The 12,290-nt window shown below is 42.4% G+C and overlaps 1 protein-coding gene across 7 annotated transcripts in view; it reads right to left on the bottom strand.

Moving 5' to 3' along the window:
• Positions 1–12,290, bottom strand: part of JMJD1C (jumonji domain containing 1C) — a 155,934-nt gene that overhangs the window by 45,864 nt on the left and 97,780 nt on the right. For all 7 annotated transcript variants that reach the window (XM_064662341.1, XM_064662342.1, XM_064662344.1 and 4 more), the window contains one exon: positions 9,888–10,001. In XM_064662341.1, the coding sequence (XP_064518411.1) occupies positions 9,888–10,001 (114 nt within the window). The remainder of the gene's footprint in view (positions 1–9,887; positions 10,002–12,290) is intronic.

The raw sequence follows: 12,290 nt of genomic DNA, 5'->3' as shown, positions 1-12,290 counted from the left end.
CCACCTTCTCTCTCATTTTGATGACACAGCCATGCATTTGCTCTTTCATTTTCCACTGAATCACATTTCCTTCCCCTTTCTCACTGCAGGCTCCTCACATCTATCACCACCATCTCAGCAATGTGCAACTTTGATCTAATTTTGCGTTTTATCTACTCCTGAAAGAAAACAGGGAGGGAGTACTGGTCCTATCCCACTCAACCAGTAACTCCCAAGTCATGTGGTGATACTGGAACAAGCCTTTGAGTCACTAAGCAACTCACTGCCACTATGGGAAAAGAAACCTCAAAGTGCAGACACTTCCCTGAAGCAAGCAATTAGCAGAGCGAAGTCGATGCTAACAAGGAGAGCTGCTAAGTGAGTAAATCGGAGGAATCTCTTTTGTACATTGATATTAAAATTTAAACCGAGAACCCGACACCCTGTGAATTCTGAACAGCTTTCAGAAGGTATCCAACAAGACCCGGATCACATGAGCTGAGGGACAAGCTGTATGGATGGAGGTGTCTTTAAGCAAAAAAGAAAGCACATTCTGTTGATCACCAGTAGTCTGGACTAGGGGAAATGAAGTCTAATGCACCCAGAAATCAAGCCAAGATATATCAGCCATGCTCAGAGACTGACTTTACAGAAGACACATCCTACGTGCATCAGGGACAGCAGAGGTTACCTGCTGGAACCAGCAGAGTTGGAAAGCTGTGTCCCACCACCACAGAAAACGACAGACTGGACAGTTCTTCTCCTACCACAGTAGTTATCTTCATCACCGATGGCATTACTCAGCAGCACAACAGTCCTGGATGAGACTACTGATAACTACTGATAACTAAGAGCTCTGTTGAAGGGCAAAGGTCTCTCAGAATTGTAAAACGCTGTCCAACGTGCGGCAGTCTGATGGCAGCTCCTAGAACCAACACCAGCTCCTAGAAACATCCATCAGAGTGTATCACTCCTGTGAATGACTCCCTGCTCTGTAATTTGGATTACCACCAGTCACAGAGCTATCTAGTCTCTTCTGCAGATATCCTCAATCCTTTTTTACTAGATAAGAACTCTAGGAACATACAACTTTCCAGCTCCTTTCCCCCATAACTCATGAGGATTATGGACATAATACAAATCCCTACAAACAATAACAATATTTAGACAATTTTTTTTGTCAAGAGGAAAGAATACATCAGATACCATCAAAATGTTCTTGAACCCACTGTCAGTGGAGTTTAGTCTACCAAATTACTACTGCATTAATGTTTTATTTTCAAGTGGTTTTCAGGACTTTGTTTGAGAATGTGTTTCTTAGAATAGTAATACAACAGGAAAGTAGTTCAGAATAAAACTCATTTTTCTCACATTTTAAAAGAGTACCACTGTATTTCCACAAAACTTTTCAAAGTTAATCTCTAAGAGGATTCAAGGCAGCACTGCACAGAAGTTGGAAAAACAATTAGCACATTTTCTTGCAGAATTTCATTCAGAAGAACAAACTTCTCTGGCTCCAAGAATACAGCACCAGAGACTCTCTAACCTTGGTCTGGCTGGGCATACAACAGCAAGTCCATCACTGTACAAGTGTGGAAATGCTGCCTCTGCTCCAAGACAGTACCAGAAGCAATGCAACCATCCTCATGCGCTTTCTTTTCCAGCAGAGAGCTCTGTTCTGACCTGCTGGAGCCATTTTAGGAATTTTCCCTATAAATAACGGAGGTCTGACCAGCTGGGATGTATATCATACTTGGATTAACACTACAGCTCTCTGCAACTCTGGAGAAAGCAGTGGCTGTGCCTTTTATAGAATTGATGAATAATGGTCCTGTACAGAGGAAAGACTGAATTGCTAATCAGAAAACGGGGATGTTTCAGTTGTTGCTGCAATAAGTTCCTTGGGGTAAACTTAGGAAAGTCATTCAGTGTTTAAATTTGATACAATGCTCATCTATTTCACAATATTTTTCTATAGACAAATCTCACAGCACGCAGAACCAAAAAAATTCCTAGTAAAGACATAATTCAAGATGAAACTACATCACTTGGGGAGGAAAAAAAAAAGGAAGAAAAAAGCACTATACTCCAGCCACAAAGTCTTATGCACCCTGAAACCTGCTTTAACCTCATTTTACTGTCAGTCATGCTGACAGATACACTCAAGAGGAGGGGGGTACAGGGGAAAAACAGGAAGTTAAATTTTAATTCCATTCAAAAGACAGAAAATGTTTTCTAGATTGAAGAGGGGGAGGTGTCAGTATTTACAAACAATGGTAGCCAAAAAAACTTTACAGCTACATTTAATTATCTAGTATACTGTTAAAAATAAATGCAGTTTGATCAGGAAATACACTGTACATCAAGTCCTCTACAAGCCCTTAATAAAATTATTCCAATGTCTAAGAAAACAGTAATGTTCATACTTGGTTTTAATTTTAAAAATTCAAGTTGGTATAAAATTACTTGAGTTTCTCCCCACATGTCTGTCCTGGAAAAAGAATTAGGTGCACACACCTGAAACTGCTATAGCTCTCAATCTCTAGTAACTGTAGTTTGCTGAAGGCTGTGGAGCAGTTCCCATGAAGCTCTAATCCCAGACTACGAATTATTACTTCTATTAGTTGTAATTTCAAAAATACATTTTGTAAGAAAAAGAAAGAAAGTGGCAGCCCTGAACAAAGGAACATTGTATCTGAGGGAGGAGTGAATGCAAACAAACCCATGAGCACTTCACCCAAAGAACTACTGTGTTTATCAGTCAAGATAAGGCTTAATTTGGTAAGAACACATTTCAATGAAACTCAGTTTCCCCCTACTTGAAATGCAGGAATGCCTACTCTCTTCTGGCTCTGGGGACAGACTCCCATGACTGCAGAAGTTTACCCTCATTCAGGGTTCTGAGTTCCCCAAAGCACTGAGGATTCCCAATCCCAACACACCACAACTACTTAGGAAAGCAAGGACACACTGGCAAAGCAGCACCTGGTTATAATGCGAGACAGACTTCTCCAAGAGCTGACTTTGTGTCTGGATTACGGAAAAGCATTGGTCAAGAACACCACGTAAGAAAAATACTTTTAACTTTCCTTTTTTTAATAAATCGAATGGAAATGTTAAGGACACAGAACCAAATATAAGGCTCCCTTCTCTTACTACTGAGTGGTATTTTTCGTGGACTTTTACTGGTGAAAAGAAGTAATCACTTATGATCAAACACAGAAAATTCCTTACCCAGAAACACTGGATGGATTTGTAAATTCAGTAATCCCAGCACTGGCTTTTGAGCAGTACCAAAATACTTCAGTGAAAGGATTTGATCCTTGCCTTCAAAGAAGAAGCAAGTTTTGTTCCATCTCTTCTGTTGTGTGAAATCCAAACTTGTAAATTATTTCAATGCTAGCTCCTGGAGTAGGATTAATGAAGTCAAAACACTGAATTGACTGTGATTTTTCAGAAATTGTAAGAAGAATAAGTTTCTCTACGACAGTGGAAGAAAAACTGTTTTCCTATGGATTTGAGAGCCATCTCCATTGTAGCAGCCTCAGCTTATCCCAGAGACCTCACAACTTTTTCTCCTTCCTCCTTGTGTATCTTCCCACAACCTTCAGCAGTTCCCCCTGAACTTCCTCCCCCTTGGAGGAGCCACAGTCCTGTGGCAGCTCTGTCACCGCCCTGCTGACTGATGGCCTCCCCTCCACGCTGCTCATCTTCCTAAGGCTTGTCAGATCTGCAAGAACTCCGCTCCTGTGTCAAACCTTGCTGAGAGAGACAAAAGGAGTGACTAAGGCCCTCACTTCTTAACAGACCACGGTAGAACAGAAAGGTCTGATTTTATTCCACCTCTTTTGAGAATGAAGACAGAGAAAGTTCTCAAGAAAGAAGCTCTTTTTCAAGGGGAGACACAAATACAGGCTTAGGATGTATATGTATATCTCGATGATGTATATCTCCCTCTGAATCTACAAATGGAGGGTGCCAATCCCTCCTCCCTCTCCCTTTGAGCTGAAACCCTTCTGTCCCACACGTGTTCCTGGGAGTGAGGCCTGGGATGAGTCATCTGACCCACTTCTAGCTGGACGCAGCCCTTTGCTCCCCCTCATGCTGGGACCGCGCACTTAAACACGGACGTGTGGGTAACAAGCTGTTTAGACCATCGCTCCTCACGGCACTGCCAGGGGAGGCAGCTGGACTCCTTATGGGTGGTCCAGACACCAGAGACATGGGAAAGAGCAGAGACGGTTCTCCAGCACGACGCTGAGAAGAGTTAAGGATGCAGAAAGTTGCGTGTGCCTGGGCTGCCCCTGGAGGAACCGAAAGCAGGAGGGGAGCACATGATTGTCCATCGCCACCAGCTGGCCTGCACCAGGAGTTCCTGGGCTGCTCCTGCCAACCTCAAAGGGTGGGACCAACCCAAAAGCTCCTGCCTGCCTGTCAGTGGAGCTGCAAGTTTATGGGAAAAGCAATTTTCAGCTGCAGCAGCTATTTTTAAGCCTGAAGTTTAAAAGTAAGAGAAGTTTGAAAGATGAGTGCACGTATCGTTATGGGGTGCTTAAAATACAGACAGAAAAATATTATTTTATCCCTGTTTCAAGATGCTTAAAGAATTTTTTTTATGTGCACACCATTACTACACAAGTCCTGCACGCCTGCTCTTACAGGCAAACAGGTCACAGAACCAAAAGCATCCAGGCCCAAAATATCCAATGCCTGCCTTTAACAGAAAAGCAGAGCACCGGAGTTGCCCAATGCCCTTTGCTCAAGTCTTACTTAATGGCATACACGATTTCTAATAGATCAAGATTAGTGTATATTCGGTCCTGTATCTAACATACCTACTTCGTGATTAGTGAGAAAGTTTATTAGTAATACTGTTTCAACAATCTTTAAGGTGTGTTAGACATTTGACCTGTCAGCTCTCAGACGTGCCACGCACATTCAGAAGAAGAGCAAAGTACAGGAGCCTATCACTGTGCGTGTAACACCTCCCACAGGGATTTCTCATCGCCCTATCTTTACATCTGCAACCTTCAGCACACAGGGAGACAGGCAGACTACCATTTTGAAACACTAAAGCAACCAGGCTTGTCTTCCAAAAAAAAAAAAATCTGAAGGAGAATGTAAGGCCTGAAGAGAGATTTCACCATAAAGAGGAACTGAAGTGTGTTCTTGATTCATTCTTAACAATTTTTTTTTTAAAACCAAATATGTGAGAGAATCCTTTGAAGACTCTGCTCACCCTCCCACTTTCTTCCTTGAGTGGTAAAATGCCCTTTGTAAGAAGTCTAATGATTGTGAAGGAAATTCATTTGAATTCTTTGTCCTGCCTCAGCTGTGCACATTTGCTCCAGTGCTGTGTGCTCAGAAATGCTTTGGAAATGCATTATCACACACATTATGTACATATTTGGAAACATATAATCTGTCATGTACCCTGCTCTGTCCTACCCAGACACACAGCTGAAATGCACTGCCTGCCTGGGCAAAGGAGAGTCTTTCCAGATCTTTCCACAAGTGTATTTTATTATGGAAAAACATGATATAAACCACTTTTGTTATTCTTTATTTGCTTGTCCCAAGTATAATGCAGTTGACTCCAGCTGCTTTGGCCAGCAACAGCAGAATCACACACTCAGCCCAACAGTGCCCGTGACGGGTACTGCCAAACACCACCCAGACAAAAACACCACTCTGATGAGGTCACACACACCATATGCTGAGCCTTAATGCTTCACATCCCCATCTATAGTCCTTCAAGTAAACTACAATGCTTAAACAAATTAAGGCATGATTAGCTTTGCTGCTGCTTGTGTATCACAACAGACACACACATAGATGTCACAGTACGAATAACTTATTATTACAGAAAACCATTTTGGTTCCAAGTATTTGATTGAGGTCACACTTGTATGTGTAGACCTACTGTAGTTTTGCTTAAAATATTTTAATAACAAGCATATTTGAAAACATCTTAAGTTTCAGTTTATACCAAGAGCCACTATAAAACCCACTACACTTGTGAATTTTTACTTAAACACAAAACACAATATATCATGAGTGCAAAGTGGAATTCCTATCAAGGACCTAATTTACACATCCTATTTTAAGACTACACTTCCTACAGATACTAGTCTGACACAGAAAATGCATGTTGCAAATTTTATGTTTATCGTTTCCTGCAAAGGACAGAATTTTCATTTCATTGCTAAACAAAGCACCACGGCAAACGTTCATATCTGGTTTATCCTCAAGATCCTCTTGTCACCACCATAAAGAACTACATGACTAAATGGTCTGACCATCCCAGATTAATGAATGAGTCACTCAGTCACACACAAGTTTCACGTAGAGAATAATACAGTTTACATCCTCCACGAAGCAACAGAGATAAAACCCACCAGAAAAAAGTCGTAGGTTGGTGTTTAAGGCACCACGCATACAGAATCCAAGGAACTTTTACAGAGAACGGGTAGGATTCTGAGCAGTACAAAAATAAGGGAAAAATCACAGGCACATCTAGCAGTAAAGAACAAATTCACTGAAAAGTGTAATAGTTGCTACAGAAAGCCTTGTGCATAAATGGAAGGCTGGTACAATGCAGCTGCATACCCTACTGTACTAACGATATTCATCTAGCTCTTATGAAGCTTGTTCAATCTCTTAACAATTGAAACATGTTTATTTATGCAAAGAGCAGACACGGCATGGGAATGCCTGGTTCACGATTCCCCAGAGTCCTGCCAAAGTCTCTTTAATCTTGTTCTGGAAGAACCACTTCTGGTAACGACAGTAATTTAGTTCTTTGCCTACTCAAACTTTGTTTTTCCTGCCAAGCCTGAAAGGATGCCAAGTGTGCTGTTTTCTTTGCTTTGAGCAGTTGTCACCTTCAAACTGGACAGCAGCACCTTTTTCATGAAGCCCTTCGCCCCAACGGTTGTGTGATACAGCCCCGTGTTTCTCAATCAGAAATGCTCTGAGCAGAATTCATACCAAATGCTTGTCTGCTGCCCATTCCTAGTATTATGAGCATACACAACCATGGGAAAAATTACTCAGTAGTTAAGAATTGTATCTGAAGTGAAACGGAGTCTTCCCACACAGATTCGGACTTCTGTTTGTTTTGGCAGAAAGGTACTGGAGTTTTAGGCACTAACAGCAAAATGCAATAAAAAGTGTTTAGGTCACCATGGTCTCTAAGGACTTCATATTGAAAATGTGCAGCCTTGAGAGCTTAAACCAAAAACTAAACACATTTCATAAGACTCAAAGTTAACTCATCTTTGCAAAGAATGATTCCTCAGTTCTGTCTTCAGCCCAGAAGCAGGTCAATGCTATTCCAGACAAAAAAAAGGGAGCAAAAACGCCCTTTTTTGGGGAAAAACAGATTTTTCACAGGAAGTTTACCAAATATTTATCTAGGACCCATTTTTATGGCAAAGAAAAGGGAGGCCAAAGAAAAGGGAGATCTTCCAGAAAAAAAGGTACAAATACAAGCTACCTTGCATTAAGTGGCTGATGGCTAGGAATGTGATTTCCACCATGAACAAAAAAATAACAAGGAAAATGAAGAGACAACCCTCCCACTTCAGGTATCTTTCAGCAGAAAATAAAGTCTCAGTGATCAAGCTAATATTTCCGTCTAACACACTGCTGGTATGTAATTGTTTGCATAGTTAAAAAAATTAGTTTCTGTTCTCCTAAAGACAATATCATTCAGCAAAGCTCTTACCTGTACAATTAACTTGTAAAATTTAGCAATGAGATATTGCAAGGCCTTCAGAGAGACATTTCTATGAAAGACAGTTCTCAAACTTCTTATAATCATTCAAATGAAGAAATCTTTGCACTCTCCATCAGTGAGCACAATGTTATTTTATGTTTCTACATTCAATATCCAAGCAATATCCAGTTAAAATGCTGATTCGGGATGCTTTAGTACTTAAAGGAATCTCCATCAGCAAAGTTCTTGTAATGTTAATCAGACACCAAACTACTTAAGATGGACTCAGATGACCAGCCTCCATCTCGGGCTTTAACAGGCAGCGATTTGCTCCATGAGAGGGGGAAACAGTCTCATCTCTCACATAGAGTTGCTCCTCTACGTGTCAAAAATGGGGACCAAGAGTTAGGGAGGGGCCAAGCTTGTATCTGGAACTATTTTTGGCAAATTACTGCTTTGTACCAGTTTTTGGTCAACATCTCTTTGAGAAGTGATGTTGCTAAAGCTGTTAATTTCTGTATTATCTATCAAGACAATATGAAGCCAGCTGTTCATGTGACATATTTTCAGAAACGATACCTTCAATTTGTGTGCACCTTCCCAAATTAAGGTGTTTCTGAGTCTAATGCTCTATCAGTAAACACTCCTTGAAGGGCCTAAAATGCACAGAGCATCACTATGTTAGTGCCAGCCAGGCCTGGCAGTAGGATTGCTCAACAAAAGGCAGCCCTTCTCATATGTTCAGTTTGTTTTGCTCAGCTCAGAAACGATCCACTGCCAAAAGGAGATTGATTACTGTTACTGGAATGAGCATTATCAGAGACATGATCTTGACATATTTCAGGCAAAGGACAGACACCAGCACCAGTATTTGCTTTGTAAAATGAATCTGGAAGATTGCAGCTGGACTCTGAGGGCGAATTTACACTTCACGGCTCAGCTGATTTAAGAGGTCACTGCTGCCAAAGGAGGATATCCCGCTCCATGTTGCATCATCCTGACCCCCTCTGTGGAGGAAGCCGCAGCACTGGCTGCACCCTGGGCTAATCCAGCTCAGCTCTCTCACATCACAGGCTTTCCCCCACGCCGTGTCCCCCCCTCCCGCGTTTGGAAATCAGGGCTGTGCTGGTTTAGAAGGTTGAAGGTGCTGGCACAGGGTCTGATGGTGGGAACTGTTCTTTGCAGCAGAGCCAAGCTGTTCCAGCAGCTCGAGTCATAACATGTAACCTCACCCTGACAAGAAGCGAAGCGTTTGGCTTCCCCACCACAGACACACAGAAGCACCAGCCCTCCCACCAACTGAACCTCCCTCTCCTTTCCCCAGGATTCTCTCTCAGCTGCTTCTCTTTTTCTAGCTCTATATTTGGTATTGGGAAAAAAAAAGCATTCTGGCGAAGCAGGAGGGAAGAAGGGGTGTCAGGACAAAATTACATAGCATTTATTCAGGGCCATCTGCTATTGCAAGTCTCAAAGTACTATTTCTGTATCACTGCAGTGTACTATCCAAGCCTTAAGGGAGAATTTATGGCTATTCTAATTGCAATCGGTTCAGCATGAGTTGAAATATCAAATATATTCCTATTTGTCACAGAAGAGATTTTTAGACCTTCTTCTGAAGCAAGGAGGGGATCACTGATTCTCTTGATCTTTAAATACACATACATTGATATATTAATGTTTCTAATAAATGGAGAAGGCATAAAAATAAAGGATACTGGAAATTTTAACAGGCTTAAAAACAACAGCAAGAGAAATTGTTTCTTTAAAAAAAAAAAATAACATTTTCTGCTATTCATTCTCAGGAGAAAAAAAAAAAAATCAGTAAGTGGGATATCACTGTAGTCATGCAAAGACCTAGATATGAAAGCCCAGCTTCAGAAGGAGAAATACTATCTTTTATCTGCTCTACAATTAATGGTACTGGTTAACCTTTAAAGGGGTCAGGTATTTTACTTAAGGATGGTTCAATAATATTAATTGCATAGCACTCCTTGACAAGATCAGAGTTACTAGAATCAGATACAGTATCCAATACAATCTTTCATAAAATAAGCAACAATCCCTGCCAATAATAGGAAATTGTTCCTGAAACACAGAACTTGACCATAACATGCACTTTAAAATAACAAAAACATGTTTTTTAATTAAGTTAAATGAATAGTACTTATACACTAACCAAATTTCTTACCTGATAGGGCTGAAAGGCACTATCTTCAGTTATAAAATCCAGCTGTTTGTCCACAAGGAATTCTACTGCAGTTATTGAATCGTATACACTTTTTCCAACCAAGGGCTTGAATGTCTGTTGGGGGGGGAAAAAAAGAAAATTAAGAAACAAATCCCAAAGCTCAGCACACCAAGCCCCCAGAACTGTATAAACACTGATGTAATTCTTCCATCAAAACAAGTTAAAACAGAGTAACAATTACTAATTATACAAGAAAGGAGGGGTTTGTGTTCTGTCGTTTTTTTTCCTTTGTGCCGTTGGTGCAAAACCAGCTAGAAAAGGGAACTACACCTTTCATTCTTCCTTTCCCTCATTGTGCTTGAGCAAGAGTGTTTACCACAGCAGCTCAAAGTACAGCAGCCCCTGGAATGGGGGACACACAGCTCAGCCCGCAGATCCTCTCTCCGTGCCTGCAGGACCAGCCAGGGTGATTACAGAGGACGCTCAAGTGGAAGCAGACTGCAGACGAGAAATCGCTCCCCCCTCCCTGCTCTGAAATCGTTCACCTTGCCTCAAGTCAACCATCTCATTTCCCTGCCCATCTCTGAACTGTTCTGACTGTGCTGCTGCCGCCCCCGCAGCCGCTCCTCCCTGCAGCAACCGGCTGCTCCAGTGCAACGCCTTCCGAGGACACGGCACCCGCTCCCGGGGATTCTGCAGCGGGGCCAGGAGGTTTCCTGTTTCCTCCCATCTGCTGGGAAAGCGGTGAGGGGCTGGAGACCCTCACTGCTTATCCAGCACAGGGGAGGAAGCAGGAAACCTCCCAGCTCTACTGCAAAAGACAGGCAAAGGGGAGCAGGGAGCAAGGGGCTCCTAGACGCCCCCGTACAGGCTTTTCCCAAAATACTCTGCCTGATCCAGGCGCAGCAGGATGCGGTAGGCGAGCGGGGATTCGAGGGTGTCCCCCGAGAGGGGACGAGCAGGCAGCCCCCTTCCCTGCTGGCTGCGTTTCCTGGAGCAGAAGCGCGAGGAGAGCGTGACTGAGCGGGGATGTACCGACAGGGGATGAGTCAGGTGAAAAGGAAATCCCAGCGGATGGAGGGGAGAGAAAATGCCGCTCTGAAGACAGACGGGAACAGCAAGAGGAAGACACCGGTGAACAAAAGAAATGACTGGCAGAAAGAACATGCAGGATATACAAGCGACCAAAACATGGAGGGACAGAAAAAACAGAGGAAAGTTAATCTACAGGGCAAAAATAAGCAATGAGGGAAAACAGGAAAACCTTTGAGACCCATTCTAAATTTAAAATGCAGAAGAAAAAGACAAAGAGCAGAAACAAGAGCAGGTCAAACCACCGAGGCATTGTGCAAATGCCACACCAACCCCTGTAAAATGCTGCTATCAGTAGCTCACATGCACCACCCCGCAGCAACAGACCCCAAGTACTTACAAGGGGAGGGCATGATCACCACGACCTATTTACAGATGGGGAAACCAAGGCACAAAGCAATCCTTTAACTTGACAAAAGCCATCTAAGCAGGGCAGCAGCAGAGCCGGTGACCTGCCCTCAGCCAGTCTGCAGGCAGCTCATGAGAGAGGCACTCAAGGTTTTATCAGGCTTCATTACCTACTTTACAAAGGTGTTGCCTCGCGATTAGGCTAAATATAGCCCAAGTCTCTCCGGAGCTTCAGCTCTGGCACTTACTAAACAAATCAGAGAATACTTCACTGGAGATACATTATACTTTCTAATAAACCTATCCAACTCTACAAATGCTCAGAGTGAGTGTACAGCATTCTTGTTTCCATTTTATTTAAGGTTTCTCTTCAGCTGTTATCCTTCCTCACACAAGCAAGAAAAAAACCCCAAATCTCTCAGCCAGTAAGCCATCTCTACAGCAGGATGATTAGATGAAAGGGCTGGAGGAGCAAGAGCATATGATAATATGCTAACTACAGAGTCTGAATAGTAAATAATTATTTAACCTCTAATAGCCAAGAAAGGGCCTTTGCTCTTGCATCACTTTCCTATAATGGATCTTGTATTGCTAATGGTTTGAGTTAAGAGAGGGCGGAGTCCACATCATGAAATTGCAAAGCACCGAGTGTATGAACTCACGAGCAGACAGACTTTTCTTTGAAAAAGCCAATGTTGTAGCCTTTCAGTTCTTAATTTGCCCCTGTGTCTTTCCACATCCTATTATACTTTTTCCACGCTGGCTCCTTTCTAACTTTCTGAGCTATTATTCAGGTCAAGAAAAGTGCTTCCGACTACACACAACAGGACATACCACATCATTAGCTGAAACCAAACTGTGTGGAATGTGGTGTGCAGTTATCATTCAGTATTCAGACAACACTACAGATTAAGGTACGTGTGAGCCACTGGTTTATCTTCCTGCTGGTATTAAAAGAACTAG

Source organism: Pseudopipra pipra, chromosome 8 (assembly GCF_036250125.1).
Source record: "Pseudopipra pipra isolate bDixPip1 chromosome 8, bDixPip1.hap1, whole genome shotgun sequence".
Classification (NCBI taxonomy): Eukaryota; Metazoa; Chordata; class Aves; order Passeriformes; family Pipridae; genus Pseudopipra; species Pseudopipra pipra.
The sequence above is the reverse complement of the archived record's forward strand: the minus strand, read 5'-3'. Positions and strand labels throughout refer to the sequence as shown.